At 39.4% G+C, this 27,375-nt stretch overlaps 1 protein-coding gene across 3 annotated transcripts in view; it reads right to left on the bottom strand.

Annotated features, from left to right (window-relative positions):
* Positions 1-27,375, bottom strand: part of GALNT18 (polypeptide N-acetylgalactosaminyltransferase 18) — a 209,243-nt gene that overhangs the window by 52,155 nt on the left and 129,713 nt on the right. For all 3 annotated transcript variants that reach the window (XM_064426187.1, XM_064426186.1, XM_064426188.1), the window contains 4 exons: positions 21,494-21,677; positions 20,395-20,592; positions 17,495-17,609; positions 3,037-3,222 (listed from right to left, as the gene is read on the bottom strand). In XM_064426187.1, coding sequence (XP_064282257.1) covers positions 3,037-3,222; positions 17,495-17,609; positions 20,395-20,592; positions 21,494-21,677 — 683 coding nt within the window. The remainder of the gene's footprint in view (positions 1-3,036; positions 3,223-17,494; positions 17,610-20,394; positions 20,593-21,493; positions 21,678-27,375) is intronic.

The following is a 27,375-nucleotide window of genomic DNA, read 5'->3' as shown; positions in this document are numbered from 1 at the left end:
AAAATGAAACATTTTGCTCCACGCTGTGCTCAACGACTTCTGCCTCAAAGCAAAACACAGGATAAATACATTTTCATAGCGAAATCTTATAATCTATCTCCTTAAACAACAGCCTTTACTGGGCCATGAACACCCCAAAGATTTTGACAAGATTTAAAAAAAACACTGAAAGCACTGAATTTTCTTAGTTACACAAAAAAGGTATCTGTGTAAGTATCTATATTTCTGAAGTGCTGAAACAACCACTGCATCCCAAAGCACTGAATTAATGATAATCTGGAACAAGTATATTTTATTATGGAAGCATTTTCTAACTTAGGTAAAATTGAATTCCACATTGGCAGAGTGTGCTAAAAAGTAGGAAACAGCAATCTGGCATTCACAGATTAGACATAACAATTTTAAAAATGGTGACTCCCCTTCTCAAGCCCTACATCATCCCTAAAACTTTATGTGGAACTACTCCTTAAATGGCAAATTTTTTTCTGAATTTTGCAGCAAATGACTAAATAAAGAGGCTGCAGTGTGCTGAAAGACAATCAATGGATCTCGTGAACAAATCCCACTCATGCACCACTCCGGCTGCACTTGCCAGTGTATCTGACACTTGTGTGAAGGAAAGGAGGGTGCCAGCACATAAGCATTCCACTTCAGGCATTAACAAGGTTTCCTGGAATCAAATGCTAAACTGGTCCACTGCCTCCCAAATCCTTTCTCATGCAACCCTGAAGGCACCAGTTTCCTCAGAGTTCACAGTATAAGAAAGAGCATTAAGGGCCTCAGTAATCACATCCTTTCATGCAGCTGGAGAAGAAAAATAGCTCACACTAGCACACTGGCTTTATCACCACCAACAAGAGAGTGTGTTCCCCAAAGCTGAGAATATGATGGGGAAAAAAAACCCAACAAACAAAGCCAGAAGCACAGGCTGAACACATGGAAAGCACAGTTCCTGATTCTGGGACTTGAAGAATCTTTCCTCTGGGTTTCAAGGGCTTTTCTGAATCTATTTATCCAAGTGTCAGTGATGCAGAAGTCACCATGGCAGTGGAGGTCTCCATTTGAAACCCTCAGTACTTCAGAGAGAAGCCCACAGAGATCCCAAGAGGGTAGTCACAGCACACTGCAAAATGCACCTGACTCCTTTGGATTATTGTTGTTGTTGTTATTGGTATTATTGTTATTGTTGTTATTATTATTATTATCACCCAAAGACTAAAACCTTTGGAAATATCTGACTTCTCAGAGATCCAGGAATTCTTCCATGGAAAAAATCAGATTCCATATTTATTCCTCTTTGGAATAACCTATTTCATAGAAAGTCCTGACCATTGTAACTAAATACATTTCTATTACCTACACAGTCCATTGCCAGTATTCATTAGCTTCCAGTTAGAGAATTACTCCTGTAATTGTCCAGCTGCAACTTATCTTTGCATTCTTTATGAATTTGATCTCTAATTGCATTCAGATCTCAAATTTGCAACAAATTAAGCAACACCACCATCACGTCTGGATGAATATGATGCAAATCAGTGTGTAGTGCTGTACATCCCCATTAGCAAAAGGAATTTCTAAGTTTTGTGTTAATGTTCTGTTTGCAAGTCAAAAAACTAAAACTTGGATCAATCAAAGAAGATGAACCAATCTTCAAGAAAATAATTAACAATATTAAATAGAAACTGAAATTTAAATCTACCTGAATTTTAAATCACAAATAAAATTAATTTGGAATTGCTTTGACTTAAAATAAGGAACCCTATCCTGTGCAAAAATGTCTTTATTCTTGTATGGACATCTGTGCAACTACTCAGAACAGGGACATATAGAGGACAGTCTGGATTCTGTGAATATGGGACTTTCAGAAAAGTCCTTTCCTTATAAGGTTAGAGAGGATTTTTTTCATGGTCATAGCAAATTATGTGGCTAATGCTGCAACCTAAAATAGGACAATGACTTCCCCACTTTGCCAAAATTATCTAGTTTTAATTACGAGAGATGGAAGAAGCTACTAAGAGCAGCTGAACCAGCATCAGCTTTCATGTATTTAGCTGATTTTTTGTTTCTAACAAAACATCATTTCAAACATTTCTACAGGAGAAGTACAGCATTTTATTTCTTGACACAGAAATTGCAGCAAAACCAGTTTCTCTGAATTGTTGTCAAATTAGAGAGATTTTATTAAAGAAAAACTAATCTGCCCTTTAATTTAAGTCTAGACTATGCTTTTCCCATAATGATGAGAGCTGTAGTCTGAGTTAAACTCCAAACTCAATAGAACCATGCTTCACAGCTTCTAGGTGGAAACAATCACACAAATTCTAAGTACAGTCCCCTTGCTCTGAGCCCTTTAGCTCATAGCTGTTCACAGATTAAATACCATTGACTACAGAAATGAAGAACAGCTAAAATCAAACTGAACTCTGGTGATGGCCATCTGACATTATCTATTCAATACAATGGACCAAGCAGTACTCATCCATTGAAAACAAATCAGGACAAAGAGTCCAGTGGGGAGTTGCAACAAGAATCTGCAACATGTCATGACACCCACCAAGCTACCCTCACTCTGATGTGAAATGCTTATCAGACACCCCACACTTGCATCAATAGATGTCAACACCCCCGGGCAGATCTCTCCACAAATCTGATGCAATTGTAGTTCTCTGTGATGGTAAAAAGGAGACTAAAATTCAAATGAAGATGTGCAATGTAGATGTGATGTTTTTTCCCCCTGTATTTCTGCAGCTACTATTTTAAAATATCCATGAAGAGTCATCAGTGAAGAGAATGAACGTGACAAGAAATTAATTTTTAAGGAAACACAAAAAATTATTCTAGAATAAGACACAACTACATATATATGTTTATATGCATTTGTGTATGTATGGGCATATACCTTATGCCTGTGAGACATAAATGCATAAATACATACAAATAAAATCCTTCCAGAAAAAAAAATCAAAATTCAGGGTAGTAATCAAAATGAAAAGGATCTAAAGCCCAAGCTCGGAAGCACTGGTCTCTGTGACTCACCTCCTGGGGAATGTTCCAGGCCATATAGACATGGCTCTTAAACTCATCCATCCAGACCTCAGCCACCCTCAGAGCGTTCCTGCGGACGTGAGCAGTCAGATCCTCCGTGTATGGTTTATGAGCTCTTTCGATGTGGGCAATCCTGGAGCAAGGCAGAACCTCAACGCTTCCTCCACACTGCCACACCTAGAGGGGAAAAATAAAATACATTCTGCTAGTGGCAGCTCCCTACACCACTGCTGGCCTCCAGCAAACACACTGGAATTGGTTTATTTCATTGCTAGAAAGGAGAATAACCACTCAAGACCTATTGGACTATAAAGAGGTTGTGAGGGGAGGGTTATTGCAGCTGCAGCTCTCTCCATAGAGAGCAGCAGGCACAACTTTCCCAGGCATGTTCCTGGGGAAGGCTGTGAGAAGATCAGAGAAAAGAATGAGAAACAATTCTTATCTTCACTTGCTGTACCTGTTGTCGTGCACATGTGGAATGTGTTACAGAGATTTGTTTACCAAAGGGTGATTTCTTGATTGGCCACTGGTGATGGTGTTTGGATTGACTGACCAACTGGATCCGTCTGTATCCAACTGTCTGTAAGGGTGATCAGCTTCTTAATAAATATAGTATAGTAATAGTAATATAAAGTGATTGATCAGCCTTCTGGAATCATGGAGTCAATGCTAATTATTATCCAGCTGGAGCCCTGCAACAACAGATTATTACCTTGCCTTACCATAAATCATTATTGCTACTTCACCTTACTACAGAGTTTCTATATTACCAGTGGCCTCTCATCGCACTCTGCCTGGATCAATTCAGTTGTTTTCAAGGTTATTAATAAAATTATTTACAGGGCATTCAAAACAGTAACACCTGGTTCAAGTTTTAAGCCTTGCAAAACTTTTCTCTGAGGTTCTGAACAGTCTATACCAGACCATACATACACTACCCACAATCTCAAACTAGACAGCTTGTCGTAATAGGGAAACTAAGCCAAGCAGCTTTTTAAGACCGCTAAGGTTTCAGGTTCCATGAAGATGAGGAATATAAATGCACCTTATGCTTTACTTTAAACATGGTTGAGAAAGGACCAGGTCTATTCTTTTTGAGAAGGAGAGACGAAGACCGAGACTGCCTAATGAAAATGTTGTGTGAAAAATTTCATCAGAAACTACTCTTATAATAGCTTCTTTATATAGGTTACTCTACCTGCTCAATTAGATTTTAGTTCTGCCCACTACCACAACTGAGCTAAAGTACACAGTATTAATCATAATTACTGCTTTCATTTCTGATTTACTCTTTCTGCTTTCAAAAAAAGAGAAAACCACTTTGGCAAACTTAAGAGTCAGTGAAGTACACACGTTATTTTACATAGCATCTCTTTTCCTGTGTATCTTGTATCATGTAAGCTTCCTAACAAGATCAAGGCAGCCCATTCATAATGGTTGAGTAGATGCTGCTCAGGTGAAAGACCAGATGTACCCAAACTGTTTGATTCTGCTGAGCAAGTACCTGGGTATCCCAGAGGCAGGTGTACTCACTGAGAAGTGACAGTTTGCCTTATGATACTGCCAGCAGAGACTCCTGAGGCTTGGTACCTCATACTAAGAGAACAAAAAATGAGAGCAAGGGTGCTTCTTTCTTGTACACTCATCCAGAAGGTCATATTCTGGTCTCTCTCCTGGTGGCCAGGGATGTGGACTGGAAGAACATCCTGTTCTGGAGCTGATCTCAGGCCCCTCAGATCTGTCCACCCTGTAGGCATACGCTCTACTAAGGAGGCACTTTGTTCAGTCATTCATTTTATATATTTAGACATCTGGCTTGAATACAGCATTTAGGCATTTGGCAGCTCCTGAGACCAGAAAATGTGGCACGAATTCAGAATGTTTACAAAGCGTTTTTCTGAACTGGTGCCTAATTGCATTCAGCATATGCTGGGAGAAGAGATAGAGCCCTGGTTTGCAGAGATCTGTGGGAAGGGAGCTAACCCATGAACCTGCTGTACCATCAAAAAGGGAGCTGAAAAGACATCAGCACATCTCTGTGTCCAGAACCTGGAAGACCATTAGAGTAAATAAACAATCATTATCAAAATCAGGGCAAAACTGAGACAATCATAAATATTTAAAAAATAAATGTGCAACTGATGTGGCACAAAATCCAGAAACAAAATGTGTGTCCTGTCTTTCTAAATATCATATTAAGTGGGCAATCCAGTTTAATGATCTAACAAAATAATAGTTTGTCAGACATTTAATTACAAATGGTCCAGCTACATCTCCTAATAGAGCTTAAATGCAAAGTACCACCAGGCTGTGCTCACACAACGCCTCCTTTCAGTCCAAATAATTTCTCAGTACAGCATGGACATCCAGCTATAAATTGTTTCAGAGTTACTCACTGTACACTGCCTAAATCAGTATCATAAAAGACAAGGAAGATGTAGAGATGGTCATAACTTAGCCCAGGACAGGGCAATTCACAATACACATGCACTGTGTGCTCTGCCCAGCCTCTGCTCATTCCAACCAGGGATGGCCTTGAGCCAAGGCCAGCAAGTGATCACCAAATCTTTTGTGGGATTTTCAGAGCTAGGTCTCAATGCTGTCTTGAAAACAAGTTGAGCCAAAAAGTTCATAGTCTACAATAAGCTGAACTTCCCAGGAAATTTCTAGGAACTGAAATTTGGAAGAGCAGGGTCACATATAATTTCAACATTGATTCAGTTATGATTTGACTTAATAATGAAGTGAGATGCTTTCAAAAAACAACCTGAGACGACGAAGTCCTTAACAGAATTTACAAATAAAAATTACCCACTACCTGAATAAACACCAGTTAATCAATTCCAGTGGCCATTGCTTTCTCCCAGACACTGTCAGTCTTTGTTCTATTTTCAAAGACTAATTAATTTCTTTCAACTAATTAGCTATCAATACAGAACCGCTAAATTGCATTAAACAGTTTCAAAACCATATTATTTCCAAGCAAAAATTTCCTAAAATGCACAAAATGTAGCGAGAGCACTCAACAAGGAGCATGACCTTAGATACAGGATATGAAACCTTGCTGAGTGGAAGCAGAGGCAATGCTTTAAAAAGGCAGGATGCACAATCCTGACATGCTCAGCTGGTCACATCAGGGACAAGCCAATGTCCCTTCTCCCTCCCAGTGTTCTTTGGCAGTGGGATTACAGTCCGGCAAGAAATCTCTTTTTTATCCAAATGTTTCATTGCATTTAGGGAGTGGTAAGTGGTTGAAAAAACCAAACAGAAATGTAGGTAGCAGGCATCAAAGTAGGACTTTAAAATAACATGATGCTCTCCTGAAATCTGATGGAAGTCAGGAACCCCAGCTCCCTAAAATATGCAAAATCTCCAGTCAAGGAATGAAAGAGATTTTCATCAACATCAATCCCTGGTGCTCTAACCATTGTGTTGGAGCTATTGTGGATAGCTGGATGGTTGTTCAAGATAAAAACCTTGATATGGTATAAATCTCACATCAGAACTGCACATGAAAGACTAATTACCCTGACCAAATACCATTCAGTCAGATACAATTTTTATGTTTTTTTAAAATTAATATTTTAATACTAAGAAATAAATTTTATCAAAGACTCCACCTAGAGGGAAGCTGAGAAGCCTTTTAGACTGGCCTGTTCTTCATCTAATAAAATTCCTGTAGACAAGAAGGAATAGCAACTGAGGGGTTAGTTCCTCGCAGCTTCACACATTTCCCCTGTGGACTTTGCAGCTATTTTTTGCTGTCATTAGCAATCTTTCTTTAGGCTTTATCCACAGTGAATAGCACCCTTCTAGTTTTCCTGGACTGCTATTTTATTTGATAGCTATAAACATATACAAAAGTTAAAAATCAGTAGAGCTTTTTCAAATTATCACCCATGGCTTTAGCAAGATAAAAGCTTCCAAGACTTTTTCAAACCACATGGAATGGTTTGAAGTAAAATGCTGTATCTCTGAGCATACTGTGACTGCAATCAGTAATACTTAATGACTAACCTACTTGTACAAATTGCAAGGAAAACACTTGATTAATTTCCTAAACCATGGTTAAAAGGAAATTCGGCAACTTCTCCTGTTGTCCATGAAGATAATTTACCTGTAACAGGCAAACAGTGGAAATTACCAACAATAATCTCAATATTCTGCCAAATCTTGAAATATACACATGCAGTTGTAAAAAATAACATGTGCTTTCATCACTGTGACACAATAAATAGTAATTCACACATCATGCTGTAAAAGCATCAATTGCAAAACTGTACCAACAGGCCTCAGACTTTGCCTTAGAAAGTTTTGAAATGTGATCAATGTATCTTTGGGAGTACTGTCCATGATTGCTGGAGTCTCAGATAGGCAAAAGGTTTGCATTACTCTGGAGGAATTTCCTGAGGTTCTGGTCCTGCTGGTTTACATTGCAAAAACAGTCTTTCAGGAAAAGAACACAGCAACTGGAGCTTCCCTTCCAAAGAGCCCTGAGCCCACTTCAGTGCGTTTTCAATGTTCCCTTCCAGGGCAGCCTGAGAAAGGGCTCTTTATTTCCTGAGGAGGTTCATATATTTGGTACAGCCCCAAGAAGGGCTTAGACAGATCTCTCTTCTTGAAAGAGTTCCTTGTTCCTTCATCACTACCCAAAGGTAGTAAAATTCCATAAAAAAATTCTAAGTCCAAAGAAACAGTAGCAGTGCCAAGGCGGACACTTACAGAGCTGAAAGACAAAAATCACCATACCCCATGACCTAAACTAAGCAAATCAAAGGAGAGATGACAGGTACATTAAATGAGTACAGAGAATCTATTGGAGTCAGGGTGAGGGGGAATGGAGGGAAAACTCCCTTTTAAATCTTCAGTTGTTGTGGCTTGTGAGCAATCTGTCCAAGCTCTAAGCACTTCATGCTGTTAATTTACTGAATGTTTATTGGCACATCGTTATAATTATGGCCCTAAATCTGTGAGAATTTATGTTTACCGAGGTTAAAGTAGCACCTCAGAGTAAATAGAAAACAGGTGCTCCACACTGGGAGAGCCGGGAGAGCAACTTAAACCACGGAGAGGACACGGGTGTTGGCACAACAGCTCAGCTGTGACTCCCCCTCTGCTGCAGGGGTACAGGACCTGAGCATGGGGCAAGCCCAGGGGGGCGGCACAAGGGAGGCAGCTACAGGAGCAGGAAAACACCGAGGAGCTTCTTAGAGCAATTTGTGAAGTCCTGAAACCCCTGCCACCCCTCACTCACTCCCACCAGTCATCCCACAGTGCTCACAGAGCCATGTGTCACTCACACTTCCCTACAAATACCCAAATCAATCTGGTTACAAGTGCTTTTAAGCAAATTCTACTCACATTTGGAAAACCTCTTTTACTACATTGTTTAGTAAATCCTCTCCAATTTCATTTAAATGTATTTGAATTTGCATGTTTAATCAAAACAATTCCAACTCTGAAGCCGATCCCTTTCTCAAGTATTTAATTTATTCTTCATTATAAAATGATATAACACTTCTTCATTAGAAGTTTCTTTTTATCTCTTTAATCACTGAGTGTTCTTTTTATGTTATAGAACCTTAATCTAATAAAAAAATAAACCCTACAAGTCACAGAGCAGTTTATTAGCATGTACTGCACTCATTAAATTTACACAGAGCATGCAGTTTCACCAAGAGCTGATGTGACCTTGTTTGATACCATCACCTCATTTGGACAGCAAACAAAAACCTTTTAATTATTAAGTGATTTCTCAAAAAGCTGAAGTAATTTCTAGCTTCTGTGAGGGTTGCAAATTACAAAATTAGAAGTACTCATTAAAGATGCCCTGAAGTTAAAAAAAACAGTCAGAGTAAATTAATTACTACTGTGGATACAAACTAATTAGTTTCCACTATTTTTGAAATATATTTTTGGGAACAATTTATTGTAAAAACTACTTGTGAATCTTGTCAGCCTTTGTCATTACCATTAATTGTTTACTGATAATCAGTAATGAGCTTGATGTTTTCCAGACAATTATGAATAAGCTACTTTCCTTCAATACCATAGTAATTTTGAATCTCCATTTTTATTTTGGTATCTTGACAGGTGACTGCAGAAAGGACAAGAGACAAAGAGAGAGTTGTCAGACACAAAGATCACTGAAATCATTGCTCATATTTCTAGTTGCTATCTGTGGGTTTTCAATCACACCCTGGAAGATTTTGGATTGTTGTGCACATTTGCTGGGTATCTGTCTCTGCAGAGCTAGAAACTACACCCACTGGATGAAATATGTCAATATTTATTTAGGTACTACCTTCACTGAATTCGAATTACCTTCACTAAGGTAATCCTGTCATACTTTCAGGTAAACCTATTTATTTGTATGGAAGAACAGCCTTTTTTCCATAACCAAGTTGCTATTTTAATGTGAAACTGTTAGTAACCTCCAAAAACACACCCCTACAATCTAAAAGGCTTTTTAAAAGGAAAATAAAAGACTTTAACATAACTAGAGCTGCTCTTCATTTTTAAAATGTAAATTATCCCTTAAATCTAACTTTTGAAGTCATCATTAATTGCCTCACAGGCCTCATTTTACATTAATTGTGCCTTCATAAAACACTCTCATTGAAAACCTAATACATGTAAAGATTCTTCCCAAATTAAATTGTCATTACTTTTCTTCCTCTTTTAGCTAATTGCTTCATTATGTACTTTTTAAATTGTTTTGTTCTGCAGGGATTAATTTTGCATGTGTCTTCATGAGCTATGAAACTTTTACAGTGTACTATTAAACTATGCATGGTGTGCTGCTGAACTGCAGGAACCATTCTCTACCTGTGTCACTTGGAGGTAGCACATGTCAAGGGTCACTGAAGGCTTATGGCTTCATTCAGCTTTCTTCCAAGCATGTCTATCTCATTGCCAGGTACAATAAATAATCCACACATCAATCACTACATTGCCAAGTTTAAGTTAAGAACAGGAAGCAAAAGAAATCACTTTTTTGTCTTAAAAAGTACAAAAGTAGGAGACTGAAAAATAGGACCACCAGTGGTTTAGTATTCATGGAGCAATGTACTGTGCTGACCATCTTTTATGGCTTTATCTTTCTCTCCATTACCATAAGCTACACTTAGCTTGATCAGTCTTGTTAATCTTGCCCTGTGCCTAAAGACCTTGTCATAAAATACAACATGCTGGGTTGGGAGGGACCCACAAAGATCATCAAAGTTCAGTTCCTGGCCCTGCACAGGACACCACAAGAATCACACCGTGTGTCTGAGAGCATTGTTCAAACACTTCCTCAACTCTGTCAGGCTTGGTGCTGTGACCACTTCCCTGGGCAGCCTGTTCCAGTGCCCAGCCACCTCCGTGAAGAATCTTTTCCTAATATCCAACCTAAACCTCCCCTGACTCAGCTTCAGGCCATTCCCTTGGGTTCTGGTCATCACAGAGAAGAGGTCAGGCCTGCTCTTCCTCTTCCCCTCATGAGGACATTGTAACTCAGTGAGCCTCAGTCTCCCCTCACGCTGAACAAAACAAGTGCCCTCAGTCCCTCCTCACACAGCTTCCTCTCCAGACCCTTCATCATCTTCACTGCCCTTCTTTGGACTGTCTGACAGTTTAATTTCTCTTTTAGTAGCAGTAACATCCAAAACTGCCCCAGCACTCGAGGTGAGGCCACTCCAGCTCAGAGCAGAGCAGGACAATCCCTCCCTTGCCCGGCTGGCATGCTGTGCCTGATGCCCCCAGGGCTGCAGGGCACTGCAGACCCATATTCAGCTTGCCATCCACCAGCACCCCCAGGTCCCTTTCCACAGCACTGTAGCCCAAATTCTATCAGCATTATTAAAGCCTGAGGCAAGAGCTCCTGAAGAATTCCCTGTTCAGCCAGGTCTTTTGCCTCACTTGCTTGACTTACAACATAAGGTGCTGTCACACACATAAAGGTATCTGGCCTTCACACCTGTGGCCTGAACACGCTGGATCCATCCTGGTGAACCCATCTCAGTCATCTACTCACTTCTGTGCCACCACAACAACCCCTTGCTCTCCCTCACTGGTCTTACTCTAATCTTTGTTAGATTACTAAATCAGTCTTGCAATATTAAAATCACTCAATGAAATTAAATTCTAGAGGAAAGCCACCAGTATAGAATCTTCCCAGCTTAGGCCATAAAGACTTGGAAGAAGGTACAATGGCAATGACACTATGCCATGACTTGAAAGTGCAGAAGGGCATTAAACATGAGGCTAATAATGCACTAATTAACTTGCATCTCACCTGACTCCATTGATTTGTAAGCGTATACTGAATTAAACTGTTTTACTATTTCCCATACCACTATAAATAACAATTTCCTCTCATAAAACATCAATATATCTGTATTACTTCCCAGTTGGTAATGTGCAACTACACATGCACAGTTGGTGAAAAAACATTTGTGAGAAATTTCCAAGTGCCTCCTCATCCTTCCTCGTAGGGTATAGTGATGTTCTGTGTTAGCTGCTGCTGTAATACTTTTTTTTCCTGTGGGAGCAGCTAATAAAATGTTCTCTCCCCAGAAATAGCAAAACCAAAAAACTGATTCAATGGTAAGGTATAATTACACATGCTGTAGCTGCAGATTACCTGCTGAGGCATTCATGAGAAGAACAGAGGGAAAAACAATTATTCCAATGTAGGAGTGACTGAAATCAGAACAAGCCAAAAAAAGACAGTAACGTCATGACTGGCAGAATTTGGAGGCATGACAATTACTTATTTTATTCTCAATAGAGCCTTTCTTTTTTAACCTGTTGGAATTACAGTCCTGTAAATAGAGAATTTTAGTCTGTGTCATCTTGGGATTCAAATTGTTGACACAGTGAGGTACTTTTCTAAACAAAAATAACCTCAGGAATAATCCTGTGCACACTGATAAGCCACTGCTGGTTACACAGGGTGTTAGGCAAGTGCTAATGCCATACTTGCACTGCTAATGAATTATTTTTGTCTTGCTGAAAGTGTGAGCTATGAAAAGCATTGGCTGCATCTTGTAAGAAGTAACATTTGGTCAATCTTTACAAATTTTTTTCTTTCAGACTACAATCTAGAAATAGTCTCCTCTTAATTCACAAAAATGGATAAAAAGCAGAATGAACTTCTATTTAAAGCTTTACTGCAAATTTAAAGAGAAATCATTATATGAAAAAGCAGTATTTAAAAGTTATCTCAGAGTAACAACTAAGGATATTTCTATTTTTGGACCTCTCTGCCTTTACACATCACCAGCCTTGTACTGTTGAGCAGCACTTGTGATCACATACTAAGGATATTTTCTGTAGAGCAAATCATTTCCTAGTGGCAAAGGATATTGGCCTCCTTACCAAAAACAAGCTCAAAACATGGCTTTAAGACTACAACAAGTGATGATAGCTGCAAGTGCAAGAATGGGAAATGTCTTGATTAATTTTCCTGAGGCATACTTGGGGAAGATCTACATTGCTCAGTGGAATGCCATGAAGGGAGGCCCAGCAGCAAGGACAGAAAGGGACACCAGGCACACATGACACATCCCACTACTCCCTCTCCATGCAAACAGTTCCACAACACAGCAGTTTGGTGAAAAATCCCTTCATCTTCTTCGTTCCTTTCCTGACATTTCTACCTCTTGGCACACCGGCCTGTCAATCTGCCTAACAAAACAGTTTGTGAGGCAGCATGGTAAATCACTAACTGATTAACATTAAAATTAACCCTGCATTTGAAAGAAAATAAAAGTTTACTGAAGCAGAGGTGTTCAGAAGGCCGAAGGTGTGGAGCAGACCACCGTGCTTGCAGGGCCAAAGCACTGGTGAGCTGCTGCACGAATTAGAACAGAAGCATGGCAAGGAGAAGGAGAAAATGTAACCCAGTGTAGCCTATGTGCTGTGAAACTTCACTTGAGCTTGAACACTGTTGGTGCAGTTTAACATTATCCTCATCTAAACCCAAAACACAGCACTGTACCAGCTACTATGAACAAAATTATCTCCACCCCAGCCATGCCCAGAACAACTGTGCAAAGGCTTTCCTTAATAAAATCAGACATCTATTTACATGCAATATAGTCATTGTTTCATGTAATTTATGGCCTGTGTAAGGAACACTGACAGGTAAAATTGCTGGAAACTTCTAGGTAAAGAGGAAAAAGGGTAAAATGTTTCCATATAAATGTGGAGATTTGGGGCCAAGTGGAAGTATCTTCACTTGCTTGTGATTAACAAAAAGAACACTATCCCAAGGACAATATTGTAAGAAAGATATCAGGTGAGAAACAATCAGGATACACACACACTGTGGACTGGAAATGGCTGGAACATGTAAGTTTCTATGCCCCAAATGGGAGAGACTTACTTAACTAACAGGTAATGAAAAATCATGATCTCAGAAGTATGTTGGGGGGGGGGGTTTAAATAAAAAACAAGATAAGTAACACCCAAAAACACATTAAAAAACCCCAAACAGCAAACCAGGACCCACCCCAAAAGTAACAAACAAATAATAACTCCTGGAATTTAAAAACAATAGATCAGAGAGAGAGAGGCATGAGAGACTTCACAGCTGCTTGCTTTGCCACAGAGGGACCCTAATGTATGGAAAATACCCCAAAGAACACTGCTCAAATAACTCATTTCTCCATCTCTGTTCATTAACTCCATTCCTCTAGTTCTCCACCATCAGAAACAGCATCAGCTTCACAAAAAGTCTGCAGACAAATCACCAGACTAGCAAGAAATGAAGCAATTAATTTCACTACAGCAATACACTGTACAGGAGTAGTGTGCCACACTCAGTCTAACTATAAATGCAATTTTCCTCCTGGGTCAGCTGATGTAAAGTCCTGATATACTTTTTAGTTGGAACAAGACCCAATCCTTTTCCCTTAAAGAGCTTTTACCTTCTAATAGATTTTCCTCTTACCACTTAACAGGGCCATTATATCCTTCTGAACACAAATTCATCTGCAAGCACAAAGTCTTTGTGACACACAGAATTACTCTAAGTCAAAGACCAGGCTTGCATTCCCATGACTCTGATGATGACTTAGTCTGGGAACTGAGGCAAATCACTGAGCATTTGTTAGGGCATCCCTAAAGTGTCACAAATAACTTGTAACAGATATCTGGGAGTTTTATCAAGCATGTAGGTTGATTTAAAAGACAAAAGAATTGCTACAGGGATGCTTTTGATAGAAAATCTTCTTCTGACTTCAGTAGGAATTGGAAGAGGCCTTTAAGAAGCCTACTGCAAACTAGACTTGAACCATGCAAAGCAGAACCTCACTGAATGCATCCAATTGCAGAATATCTGTAGGGGCTTCCACGGCCACAAGAACTGCTTGTGCAGGCACAACCCAGAAGCTGAGCCCAAATGACACTGAGAAGCACCAGTCTTACACTCACATTCTTTTTCCACTTTATGGCAGTTACCAACACAGTCCCTGCTTGGTCACATGGATAAGAATGGGATTCCAATTTGGCCTCTAAATGCAATCTGATAATTTAAAAGCACACTTAAGTCCATTCAATTGGGAATGATTGAACGAAAAACAAGCACCACTCATCCTAACCTGAATTTACAAATATGATGCTTCTTCACAGTAAATGAATCTTTTAAAATCCCAGTTAAAGTGACTGAACTGCTGAAAGAGGATTCTATCAAATCTTGCATCAACCAGCCTGCTTTTTTTGTCTTATGGGGCACATAAATAGATTTACAAGAATACATTTGGTTGAAGTGTAAATAAAGAGTTTCTTCTAAGAATCAAATGCATTCATGTTTTGAACTCATCTGCCAGCTTCTAGCTCAAGGCAAAAGATCTCTATTAATATTTATTTAGTAATATGTGTTTAGTATTTTACAAATGCTGTTACAAATCCACAGACAAGGGTAAAGATCTTAGAAGTTAAAACACTATTCCAAATCAGAAACCGACAGAGCTGAGTAGCAGCTCTGAAACAAATTCAGAATCAAGAGAATAATCCTCCAAAGTCCTTTTTTCTATGGCTTGTTATGGTTTACCAACAATGGATACTTCAAATACAATTTCCAATAATTGGTGGTTTTCTTGCACTCATTTAACACAAATAACTAGGTATTTGTGCAGATGATGAGGAGAAAAACATAACTCCTGGGTGAGGAGAGTGGGAAAAGTCTCCATTTGTCAGGGTCTAATTCCTCACAGTAGTTTTACACCTCTGGAACAAAATCAATAATGTAAGAACACAGGACCATGTTCTACTTACTGTGTTTATCTTAAACAGGTAGCTCAAATTATCCTAACGTGCTATTTCTGCAGTCAAAAATAAACTCTCCAATTCCTCTAGATGTTTGCTCTTACAGGCTTATGCATAAAATTTCCCTTGCAGGTCACTGTGGACAGACCACTGTCCTGTCTCCTTGTCCAATATCCTGAATGATAATGCTTTTTATGCAGCAGAATATAGAAAAATCTAGATACTCCTTAAAAAAAAGGAAAATGACAATAAAAGATGAGGTGCAGTGAGTAATACATAGTCACAGATTGGAGAGCAGCATTTTAAAATGGAAACATTATTTATTGCACTAATATTGTAATTATAATGTAGTGTTTTGTAGAACAATGACTATTTTGATTAAGGCATTCATCATCGGCCCCACAGTTGAAAGTGACACAAGTAATCTAGAGATGTTCCAGTGCCCAACCACCCTCTGAGTTCAAAACCTTCTCCTGATATCCAACCTAAACTTTCTGTGACACAACTTCAGGCCATTCCCTCGGGTCTTGTTACTGGTCACCAGAGGGAAGAGATCAGTGCCTGCACCTCTACCTCCCCTCGTGAGGATATTGAAGACCACAATGAGCTCTCCCCTCATGGAGTCTCACCCTTGTATGAGCTCAGACACACTAAGGATTGTGAGAAGAGCACTAATAAACTATTAAACAATCTGTTTATTACAGCTCTGTAATTTGTTGTCATACAGCCAGATCCAAGCCAGCATAAAGGCAGATAAGGCAGCATATATTTTGGTACCTTGCACTCTACAATCTGTTACAGATGAAAGTATTTTATGTAGGTCAGGCACTGCTTCCCTGGAGACAGAGAAAAAGCCATAAGGAAATCAGAGCAGTGTCGGGCCTTATTCCAGTGATCCAGCCTACTCCAAAATTTCAATTCTGTATTATGTACAAAATTTCAATTATGCAGAGATTGTGTCTCTCTGGTCTTGTCTATCAACATACCAACAATCAACTCCTCCCAGGCTAAGTATTGCAGACCAGCCAGCGTACATCTCATGATGCAAACCAAGAGAAAACTCCTTGCAAGGAAACAATAATTTTTTGTCAGTTGTAAAAAGAACAGGAAAATCAAAGTGACGTTAATTTTCACCTCATTGCAACACTGAGCTGCAAAATAAGTTTTTGGGAGCAGAAGGCAGCTCTCTGCCCTTAGAGTGAGAACAGTGTTATTAAAGGAAGCAGTCTTGCATTTTCTCTCTCCCTTTCCTTAAAAAAAGTGCTTTTCTGTAGCTGAAAGGGGGTCTGTGTTTCACTCTAGCTGAAAAAACTCCTTAACAGGCAGAAGAAAAAGAGTTCAAGAAACCAGAAATAAAAATTAGTATTTTTTGTTATATCTTGCTGTCTCCAGAGATAATTCTATATTCTTAAGTATAAAGTAAGTTCCTTTTTTTCTTTTTTGCTATTGTACAACAGTATGTTTTTATTCTGGCAACTAAAAGGCTCAAAACACAATGTAACTTTCCCTTACATTTCCTAGCAGGGTTCAGAACTTAGTTTTGTAACACACCACACCATTTTTCATTACCACTATCTACCTAAGAATTCCACTCTTATCAAAAACCCGAGATTTTCTCAAAGAGAGCAGAAAGGTATTTAGCTGTGAAGAGATACAGAAAGAAGTACACAAATCACACACGATACTGCATTACAGTAAACAGGTGAAGAGTGTACAATGGAAAAAGAAAATATATGCACTTATGCACATTATGAATACCTTAATTCCCTTCCACCTGGAAGGCAGCATAAATGCCTCCATATTCTACTTTGCTCCACAGTGATTTTCCTAAGTTAAATCAACCAAGCAATCTAGAATAGTTTCTCACACATGTGATCGGAAAAACCTTTTTCCTTACCGAGTCTGGGATCACAGGTAAGCAGGGAGATTTATCTATCAACTCTGCAAAATTCTAGCACTGTTGAAAGAACAATCCTAAATTCTGTTCTTCTACCCTTGTCCCAGATTAAGTTCTGTAAAGAGAGCTATTGCTCTTTTTTCCCTCCTCTCTCCTCAAATAAATTTACATGTCTGCAGAGCTTTGGATCTCCTTTTCATGCCATCCTCCATTTTTGGACTGCTTTCTCCCCCTGCAATAAGAAGCAAGCTGTATTTTAAATGTAAGCCACCAGTATGGGCTAATTATTTTCCTTACCCTGATTCCGAGCTCCACATTCTCTCCTCCATATACTTCCATGCCTTCATCCAGTAATCCAATCTCTTGGAAGTATTCTCTATCTACTATGAAGCATCCAATCAGTGCAGGACTTCTGGAAGAATAAATAATCAGCAACCAAAATTAGCAGATAAATTATGAAGAATTTTATTATTCAGACACAGATTGTATTTCTCATTGCTAGGTAAAATGATGCAGCAAAACAGATTCTTAAGAAAGCATTTCTCAAAGAGTTTTATTGAGCCTTGCCTTCCAATATTCCTAATTCTAAAGTGAAATGAACACCATTGAAGGAAATTAGAGTTGAATTATTGGACATAAATATTCACCAGAACACTAAGGATTTCAGTTCTAGTAGTGTGAGATCCAGGAGCCCCAATTTTGTTCCTGAGGCACCAGCCAGGGTAGTCTCTGTCCTTGCTAAGTCCTCAAGTCCCTTGTCTGTGACAATTGCAAATGATACCCACTGATGTGCAGTTCTGTGTGTTTCGCCAGAAGCCAGGTTCAGCTGGAGCTAAAAAACTTGTGTCTGTAAGCTTACCTAAAAAAGAGATTATTTCTTGAATAGGACCATCCAGATAAGATTTTTTTTTAATACAGAATCAAGAAAAGTATGCCTTTACCAGCACAGTGTAACATTAGTCCATTGTCCTGAGCCAAATCTAAACACATCACCTGGCTTCACTGGATCAGTAAGCTCTATTTATGTCATGGTGTGAACCAACCAATTTTTACTGTACGGAACCAATTCTAATGAGGTAAGAGTTCAACCACAGAGGGTACAATTTTACCTTATGAGTGGAGAAGGATACAGAGTCATTTAGCCTTTTCATTTTTCTCCTACCTTATAATCCACAATTTCAAGAAATAAATATGTCTTTTCAGATTATTATGCTGCTATCAGGCACTCTGGTAATGACAGGATATTAATTAGCAGTACAGGGAAAATCACCCTGCTTTTATTGAGAGCACTCAAGCTACAGCTAGTGGACACATCTGCTTTCAAACAGATCAGGCTATCTTAATCACAAATTGTACAGTTCTACAGAAATCTATACATTAATGCCTCCAAATGCTACAGTACCTGCTTTATAACAATGAAAGACCATTTTTGATGTATTTATTAATGAAGAAAATAGCAGTTAACATCAGTACAAAACTTACGCTTCTTTTATGATAATATGCTTTTGCTTTTGTTGTTGTTTTTAAGTATTTCTCAGTGAACCTGCTTCCCTTTGCTATAATTCTAGAAGGATAATGGAGGCATGATAGAAACCATCCATCAATACACATGGCTTTGTTTGTTGGTGTGTTTGTTTTAATTATCTAACACACACACGTAGCATATTACACCGAATTTAAAAAATGTGCCTGGGAAAAAGCTAGAGAACAAACCTGAAATTCATAAAGGACACTCACTCCCCAGTCCTCATATGGAACAGAGTTTGGGGGTAAAATGGAAAAATATATTCACTGATTACTTTGTGTTTCAATACTTTTAATTTTAAAAATCATAATAATTACTCTATAAAATTAATCACAGGATCACAGAATGGCTTGGGCTGGAAGGGACTTTAAAGATCATCTCATTCCAAACCTCAGCCATGAGCAGATACATCTTCAAATAGATGAGGTTGCTCAGGGCCCCGTTCAGCCTGGCCTTGAACACGTCCATGGATGGGACATCCACAACTTCCCTGGGCAACCTGTTCCAGTGCCTCACCCCCCTCACAGTAAAGAATTTCATCCTAATATTTAAAGTAACCCTGCTCTCTGTCAATTTGAAGCTGTTCCCTCTTGTCCTATCATTACCTACTTTTGTCCCTTACCAGCTTTCTTGGAACCACCATTTAGGTACTGGAAGGTGCTGTAAACCTACCTAGAGCCTTTTCTTCTCCAGGCTGAACAACACAAACTCTCTCAACCTGTCTTCACAGGAATGTTTTTCTAGCAGTAACAGAGTTCATTAACAGCAATAACTATTTCCAATGATGTGGAAATTATCACCCCTTTTTACATTTTTCTGTGGCAAACCTGTTCATTTTTATCTCCTGCTTTCCAATTCTAAGTCCTGTTCATGGGTCAGTGCAGTTCAGAGAGTGTTAAACTGACAGAACCTGAGAAAAGTGCCTGCCTGTAAAGACAGAGCTACTGGATGAAAAATAGCTGTCAGTGCTATTTGAGGTTCTGCTTTTCAGGTGGTGAAAACAGCATTCACACTTTCTTTCTGCAGGGAGCTAGAGCACAGGTACCAGTGACCTCCTTGGAATGAATGTGTATCTACAGGAAAGGCCTGTAATCTCAGCAGAGCTGCTCAGTGGGTTCAGAGGCTACTACTCCTCTCCCTGAGACAAAGGTACCAGCCTAACAACACTCTGGGCATCATAAGAAAGTACAGACCCAGATTGTCCCAAAGCAAGGACCTGATACAGCCTTTGCTGCCAGTGTCAGTGACCAAACATTAACTCCTAGGACACAGCACGGCTGTACACCTATGTGACAACATTATAAAGAATACAGTTGTCAGATCAGCTCTGCTTATATAATGTAACTGCAAAGAAAATTCCATTTCTGGCCTAAAAGCATTAAATTAGCAGGCAAGACATTTGGAGAAAGCAGTGCTGCTGAGCAGCCCTGCCTACATTCCACTTGGGCAAGAAACCTGTTTAAAAAGATCTACTGAAAACTAAAGTTTCCTTAAAAAACCTTTAAAAATATCAACCAAAACCAAGAGTTTTCTTGATGACTGTGTAAGCATCAAGGACATTTAAGTATTTGAAGTTTACAGTCAGTAAAACCTATTACACAGCTGAGCCCACTCACCCCCTGTCACACCCAGGAGAGCTTTGCCAGTGACACTGTAATTTAGGCCACATTACCTTATTGGAGCAGTTGTGTTCTCGAGTTTCCACCAGGACTTAGGAGGGTTCAGATACCGGCACCACAGCTCCCAGTCAAACCCTTGTGCTGAGAGGGGATACTCCTCTATTTCAAAATTATCATATTTAATGTTATCGAATGATGGAGAAATTACTCTTTTTCTGTTTTCTTTTATCCTGGTGAGCACTGGTTCAGCCCTAAAAAAAAAAAAAAAATACAATGTTAAGATTATACTAATACAAGCATAGCACTGATGGAAATTATAGAATAGTTTGGTTTGGAAGGAGCCCTTAAAGATTATTGAGTCCACCACCAAACAAAGAGCTAATGCCATATTTTTCAGAAAGAAAATTCTAAAGCTGTCACCCATTCAGAGCCCTCTCTGCTTCGAGATGGAGTTTTGACAGTGCAGGATTTGCCCCAAAATGATACACTGCAACATATTTTCTAGTATACCCTGTTGTTAACCTTGATTTGAGCTGGTGGATGGAAGAAATGTGTATCTGCACACCATAGAGCATTTATACCCTTGCTACCAAGTAACGATAACTTCAGGCTCTCAACATTATCAAGGACATCAGGATCAGAGTTAATAATAGATCTGTCCTAGAGACAGAAGCTCCTGCCTTTTTGGCATCATTTTTACTTAAGGAGCAAGGAAGATATTCAATCCAGACTGAACAAGTTAAAATACATTATTTTAGTTATGTTTACATTTGCAGAGTGGCCAAAATAACACTTTGTTTACACTGCAGAACATAAAGGAAACATAATATTTTTTAATGAAAAGAAGATACATTCATCCTCATGGACAAAGGGCTACATTATTGGAGGAGATTTTTAATGTGTAGTTTTCTAATATGGTTTAACTACATTGTAATTAGATCAGCACATTACTCAAACCATAAAAATGGATCTAGGTCATATTAGACAGCACAAACACATTTTTCCTGCTTGTGTCCATGATTATGTCTGAATTTTCATGAAAAAGCTCAGAATTCTAACTCGCCCTCTAAATGCAAGAGGAATGCCAGTCAGTAATTAACACCAGTGCTTGGAAAAGGTCCCTGGGTCAGAGAAATTGAAGGAGGCACATACCAACCCACATTGAATTCCACATGGGCATCGAAGAGAGCGACGACCGGTGCTGTGGCTGCTCTCCAGCCACTGACCCGGGAGCGGATCAGCCCCTCCTGCTTGCTGTGCCGCACAACCTTGATGAAACCAGGCTTGTGGGCATTCACCTCATCGACGTACTTCTGCAGCTTCTCCTTGAGCTCCTCTGTAGAAGGGGAAGAGTTAGGTGTTAGCAAGAAATGTCAGCTTGACAAGATGTAAAAATCTGTTCTTTCTGTCGTAGATGAGCAACCCCCATCTGGGGAGTAATGTGCTCTGACTCCATGATTCCAGAAGGCTGAACAAATGCTTTATTAAGCTATATTATATTACACTAATACTATATTAGAAGTATACTAAAGAGATACTAAATACTACTAAAGAAAAACCCATGATGGTCTCAGACAGTCACAACACAGCTTTAACCAATTGGCCAATCAATCCAAACAACCCTCACCGGTGTCCAATTAAGAAATCAGCTTGGTAAACAATCTCCATAACAAATTCCACATGTGCCAAACAACAGGTACAGCAAGTAGAGAAGAATTGCTTTCTCCTTCTTCTTTGAGGTTTTTCACTGCCTTCCCCAGGAAAAATCCTGCTAGAGAGAATTTTATCTCTCTCGGTTCAGAGAATGTGAATACCACGCTTTCAGTAAAACAGGAGTAGCCTTCACACAGCTACTCAGAATTCTCAAATAGTCAGTCCAGAAGGAGGCAAACAAAAAGGAGAAAGACCATGAATTATATAGCAATAAAAAAAAAATAATTCAGATATAACTATTTAGCCTACATGACTGGCATCAGAATCCTGGCACTGTTTTACAGTAACATGCCACAAAATGAAGTGTCATAGCTACATAAGAGCATATTATATTACTGTAACGATAAACAAGACACCTGTCTTATATTTCCAGGAAAAAAAAAGCCTAAGAATTTTCCATGAACCTTCTCTAGCAATATTTCAAGAAAAAATGAGAAGAATCAAATGCATTATTCTTCCTCTTTCCATTTTTCTTTCTCAACTTTGACAACTGGTTTCTGTCTTGACTAAAAAATTCAACAACTTTTGCTCTTAGAACAAAGACCAGTGAAAGCTCTAGAGAAGAATCATTCCTAATTAAAACACAGTAACTCTTAGATCAACAGCTATTGTATCTCTGGTTTAAAAACCACTGCATGAGAAAATACAATATGTGGAGTATAAACATTGTGTTCACAATTGTTATTAACTGAAAACACTGTTCAGTTTATTCTTTATTAGCTCTCCTAGGTTCTATTTACATTATGGTATCACTCAGAATTCCCTTTGTGACAATTAATTCCCTTTATTCTGAATCTCTCACAAATCCAGGAATGTCTTTTGCTCTGATGCAGAATATTGCTCCTGTGGCTATAACGCTATACTGGGCATTATCAAATCTGCATTAAAGCTCAATGCTGACTGTGCAAACTTGAGCAAGCCACTTAACTTCTCCTGAGGAACAGGTTCCCCAGGGAAGTGGTCACAGCACCAAACCTGCCTGAGTGCAGGAAGCGTTTGGACAACCCTCTCAGATACATTCTCATGTGAATTTTGGGGTGTCCTGCCATCGAGCCCAGACAGCTTCTCAAACCATCAGCCTTCCAATCTGGGAGCTGGTCACCTCAAACAGATCTGGACAACTGGCATGACAGAATGGGTAATGGCACAGGAAATTAAAAGTAAGCACACTTTGTGAGCCACATTAAACATTCATCCTTGGAAAGGCAGGTGTGTCCTCTCTTGAGCTGACAGAAGAACAGAGCTCATCAAGTACAAAGACTCCTAAAGTTCATCCCTGTTTGTAAAGACTCTTGGACATCCACCATGTGTGATGCAGCTGGTTTCTCAGGCCTTGCAGGACTGTGCATGCCATGTACCTTTGTGTCAATGAACTCTGCATGAAATGAGAATACCACAGAAAAGTCCTGATACTTACAGGTTTTCATAAAAATAAGAACTAAAAAGAAATAGTCTGCTGATCATGTCCATCACAACATTCATACTGCAGCAATATTTTAGGAATTGATTGGATATATTACCAAAATTTTCAACATTACATTGCCAATATCTATTTGTTTGTCTGTGACTGTATCACCTGGAATAAACAATATGAGACACATAGCATAGAGCACTCTTCCATTTTGTATTAGACTTGCTGCTTATTGATCAATATGTTTTTTCTCCTTTATGAAGTAAAAAAAAAGCACATTAATTTCTTTCATGCTTGTGCCAAACCACATATTCTTACTGCTTACCCCCTAACACACAGAGATTTGTAGCAAGCACAGAACTATCAAACCAGCCACTAGCTAACAGCACATTAAATTGAAAAGAAGACATTTATGTTACTGTAATTCTATGCACCTAAAAATAGTACAAACCCATTCTCTATTCCCAAAATGCAATGCTGCAGAGGGTGAATGTCAAAACATGAGGATTAAAGCTCTGTTCTTGGTGTAAGTGGCTGCTCACAGCTTTGCAATACCAGGAGGCTTTATTTGCCACAACAATGCAGCATCCACTGAGGATAAAAGATGTGAAAGGAAAGCAGGCTCTAATCAAGGACTCGAAAATCAGTAGCCTTGACAGAGTCATTGCTCTCTCAGTCACTCTATTTCAGTAAGTGGGCTATTCTTACTCCTGCCTTACACATTTCCTAATGTGGACTGACTTTAGAAGCTTCAGTAAACACAAAATCTATTTCACAGCTAGGTGTAGAATGGAAAGAGATGGAAATGGAACAGAACCCAAACCTTGGCTTGCCACCAGCATGACTTCAGCTGCACATTAGAGCTGTGACACTTACTAGGCAGTGCACACTTCTGATTTTCTGGTTACACTGCACTCTTTGCGAATGAAGTGGATGGCCTGAGAGCATCTCAGGGGAACCCTGGAGGCTTACCCGTGATCAGTCAGCATGGAGGAACCATCCCCTGGGCTTCAGGATCACCTCAGGAGACAGAGCAGTAGTTTGCAGTCAGGCACTTTCTGGCCTTTGTTATTTAAAACAGATCAGCTTTGCTCTGCAAAGGCAGAGTGCTGAGCAGAGCATTATGTGCATCCTTTGTCTTACAAGACCTATTGGGCAGATTCTCCCAGAAGAAAAGATAAGGCTGTGAAAAAAATGGATTATTTTCACTCAGCCACACGACAGAGACAACATACTAATGAAGTTTAGAAAGTCACAATTTTGGAAAACACTTTGGAGATGCCCTAGAAAAAGAGTTGAGTCAGTTTTTTCCCCATGCATTCCATGTCTTCCTGAGTTTTACATGAGAAATCTGAGTTCAATTGTATTTGACAGTTTTAGAGCACCCAGTCCAACTGTCCTGAATGATGGGACTCTCCCCACAGAACTATTCATACACTTTGCTATGTCTCTGATGGTCTTCAGCAGTATCATTTTAATCTAAGTTTGGGGTTTTTTTTTTCCACTTCAAGATATGTTGCCTGAAAAATGAACAGGCTTTTTCATTAATTATTGTGCTTCACAGCTTTACGTCACCATAGGGAGAAGACAAGGAATAAGCAAATGTGTCATCTTCAATACACTGTTGATTTAGTGTCTAATTATGGAAACAAACAGGCTTATAAAGATAGATACATTTGCCTTTCAGCGCAGAATCTCTCAAATAAGGACTCAATTTGACTAAGCTGAATGAGGCTCTGCAATTGGAATGAAAGAGCAGCCATATATGGAATGGGAAAATGGCACTTGGGAATGTTGCACTCTACCACCTGTCTCTACATGGTACAGATGTCTGGAGAGCACAGCACAACTCTCCTCACAAACGCAGAAAACATAATTAGTGTGCCATAATTATGTTTAATATTAACATAATTAAGTTGAAACTCTTCTAAGAGGTTGTTTGTTTATTTTTAACAAATTGACAATGATTTTGTTTGTCAAGTTCTCCTACTCAGTATGACAAAGCAGTGCTAAAGGATTCACACAATTTTACCTTTTTAGGAAATGGCAGAAACTGGACAGGATGGAGCAAGGAGCATGAGGAGTCAGAAGGCATCAGCCACCCCATTTTCTAGAATGGAAAACTATCATGCTTTTCATCCAGCTGTATGAAGTGGGCTACCTTTTGTAAGCCTCTGTCCCTGCTAAACTGAGAAGTGAGCAGGCTCAATGCCCAGTGCTGTCAGGTGCCTCAGCCCCTTAGTGTCCTACAGCAGCTGTGGGTCTAGCCCCAGACTTCAAATTTCAAAGTAATTAATACAAACAGCCTTGCCATAAATAAGAAATTACTGCTTCACAGCAATGGAGAAGGAGCTTGAAGAACAGCTAATTAAGGCCAACTTTCAGTAACTTTCATACTTTACCATACTCCCACTCTGAGTGCTTGAATGAGTTTACATCTCTCAGAACAACCACGTTTATGAAGCCCCACACTATGTTTGGCTGAGACATGCATTTTACTGACCCTTTTCTCAGCTGTAACTTTGCCAAAAGAGCTAAAATAACAAATACATAAATAAAGCAACACTTATAACACTCTGCATTTTCTAAAGCCTAAGAGTCCCTGCTGCTTTGGCCCAGCAATGCATGCTACTGCCATCTCTGCAAACCTTCTGCTTTTTCTTTAGGGAAATATTTACTTTCATGTCAAAGGCCCAGGAATTACCATGTCCCTTTTTACCTGGGCCCTTGGCACAAACATGGCTTCTTTTACTGTGAAGGGAAGGAATTACTTTTCAATACAGAACTAGGTTGAAATTAGCAATTGGCCTCCTTGTGCCAAAAAACATTGACATGTTATATGAAAGGGGTAAAATCCTGCCAATTCATTTTTTTAATCTCTGTGTGTTCACTGCGCTGCCTAGAAGGCACACTCTGGTCCCCAGGTAAAGAAGAGTGTAGGGTATTTCCTTGGATCATAAAGAACACTTTTAAAGGCAAATCATTACAGCACCTGCAAGAATACAGCAGGCGCTTATGCCTGTATTTGGAGCCAAGAGACTACTGGTCAGCTTGCTTCTGGCAAGGATCCCAGAGCCTTCCTGAATTGCCTATGCAGCAGGTCAGAACAGGATCCACTGCCCTGCAGGAAGGCGAAGCAGTCCCCTGGCACAGCTCAAGAAGTTGTTTCACCACAGGGGCTGCTGCCACATTGCAAACGTCTATCTCATCATGTATATCTTACTTCTGCATGAAAGACCAGTAAACTGGCAACAAGACAGCATTCACACAAGCCAATTAATTATAAACCAAGGTTCTTCCATCTTCTTTACCCAATTATTTTTGGCTCTCAGGAACAGGAAGAGCTGCTTTTCCAACTTTAACATGTATTAACATAGCTAATTTACTTTCTGGGAAATAAAGAAAGCCTGTTACAACAGGTTTGCTGCAAAACCCCTCCTCTCTTCCCCCTAAGTCCCTCTGTAGGCAACCAGCCTGAATTCATGTAGTAACTTGAATTTGTGGCAGCAGCTAGGCATATAAGAGAACCTGTTTAGTTGCACTTTATCTAATAGGATATGCAGATTACATCACTTATTTCATATGCAGCCCAGTGCTTCATCATTTTTATTTTTCTTACCTCTGGTCCCTTATCTTTCATGCTTAAGTGATCACCTCTCATCTCTGTAGCAGAAGCAGATAATTCGAAATGGAAAATATTTATAACCAGACAGAGGCATGTCATTTGTAATGCACATGTGTACAGAGAATGTCTGCAGCAGAGGGTAACAAGGCTCAAGCAGATAAGGAGGGCCTGCTGTGCACACGTATTTAATAGCCCTGTGTTATCTGGTAATAGATAAACCACCCAGGGGAAATTACCAACATGATGCAAGGAACTGATCTGGACAGACATCAGAAACAAGAAAGC

The sequence above is a fragment of the Passer domesticus genome, chromosome 6 (assembly GCF_036417665.1).
Source record: "Passer domesticus isolate bPasDom1 chromosome 6, bPasDom1.hap1, whole genome shotgun sequence".
In the NCBI taxonomy this organism is placed as follows: domain Eukaryota; kingdom Metazoa; phylum Chordata; class Aves; order Passeriformes; family Passeridae; genus Passer; species Passer domesticus.
This window is presented reverse-complemented; position numbering and strand designations above follow the sequence as displayed.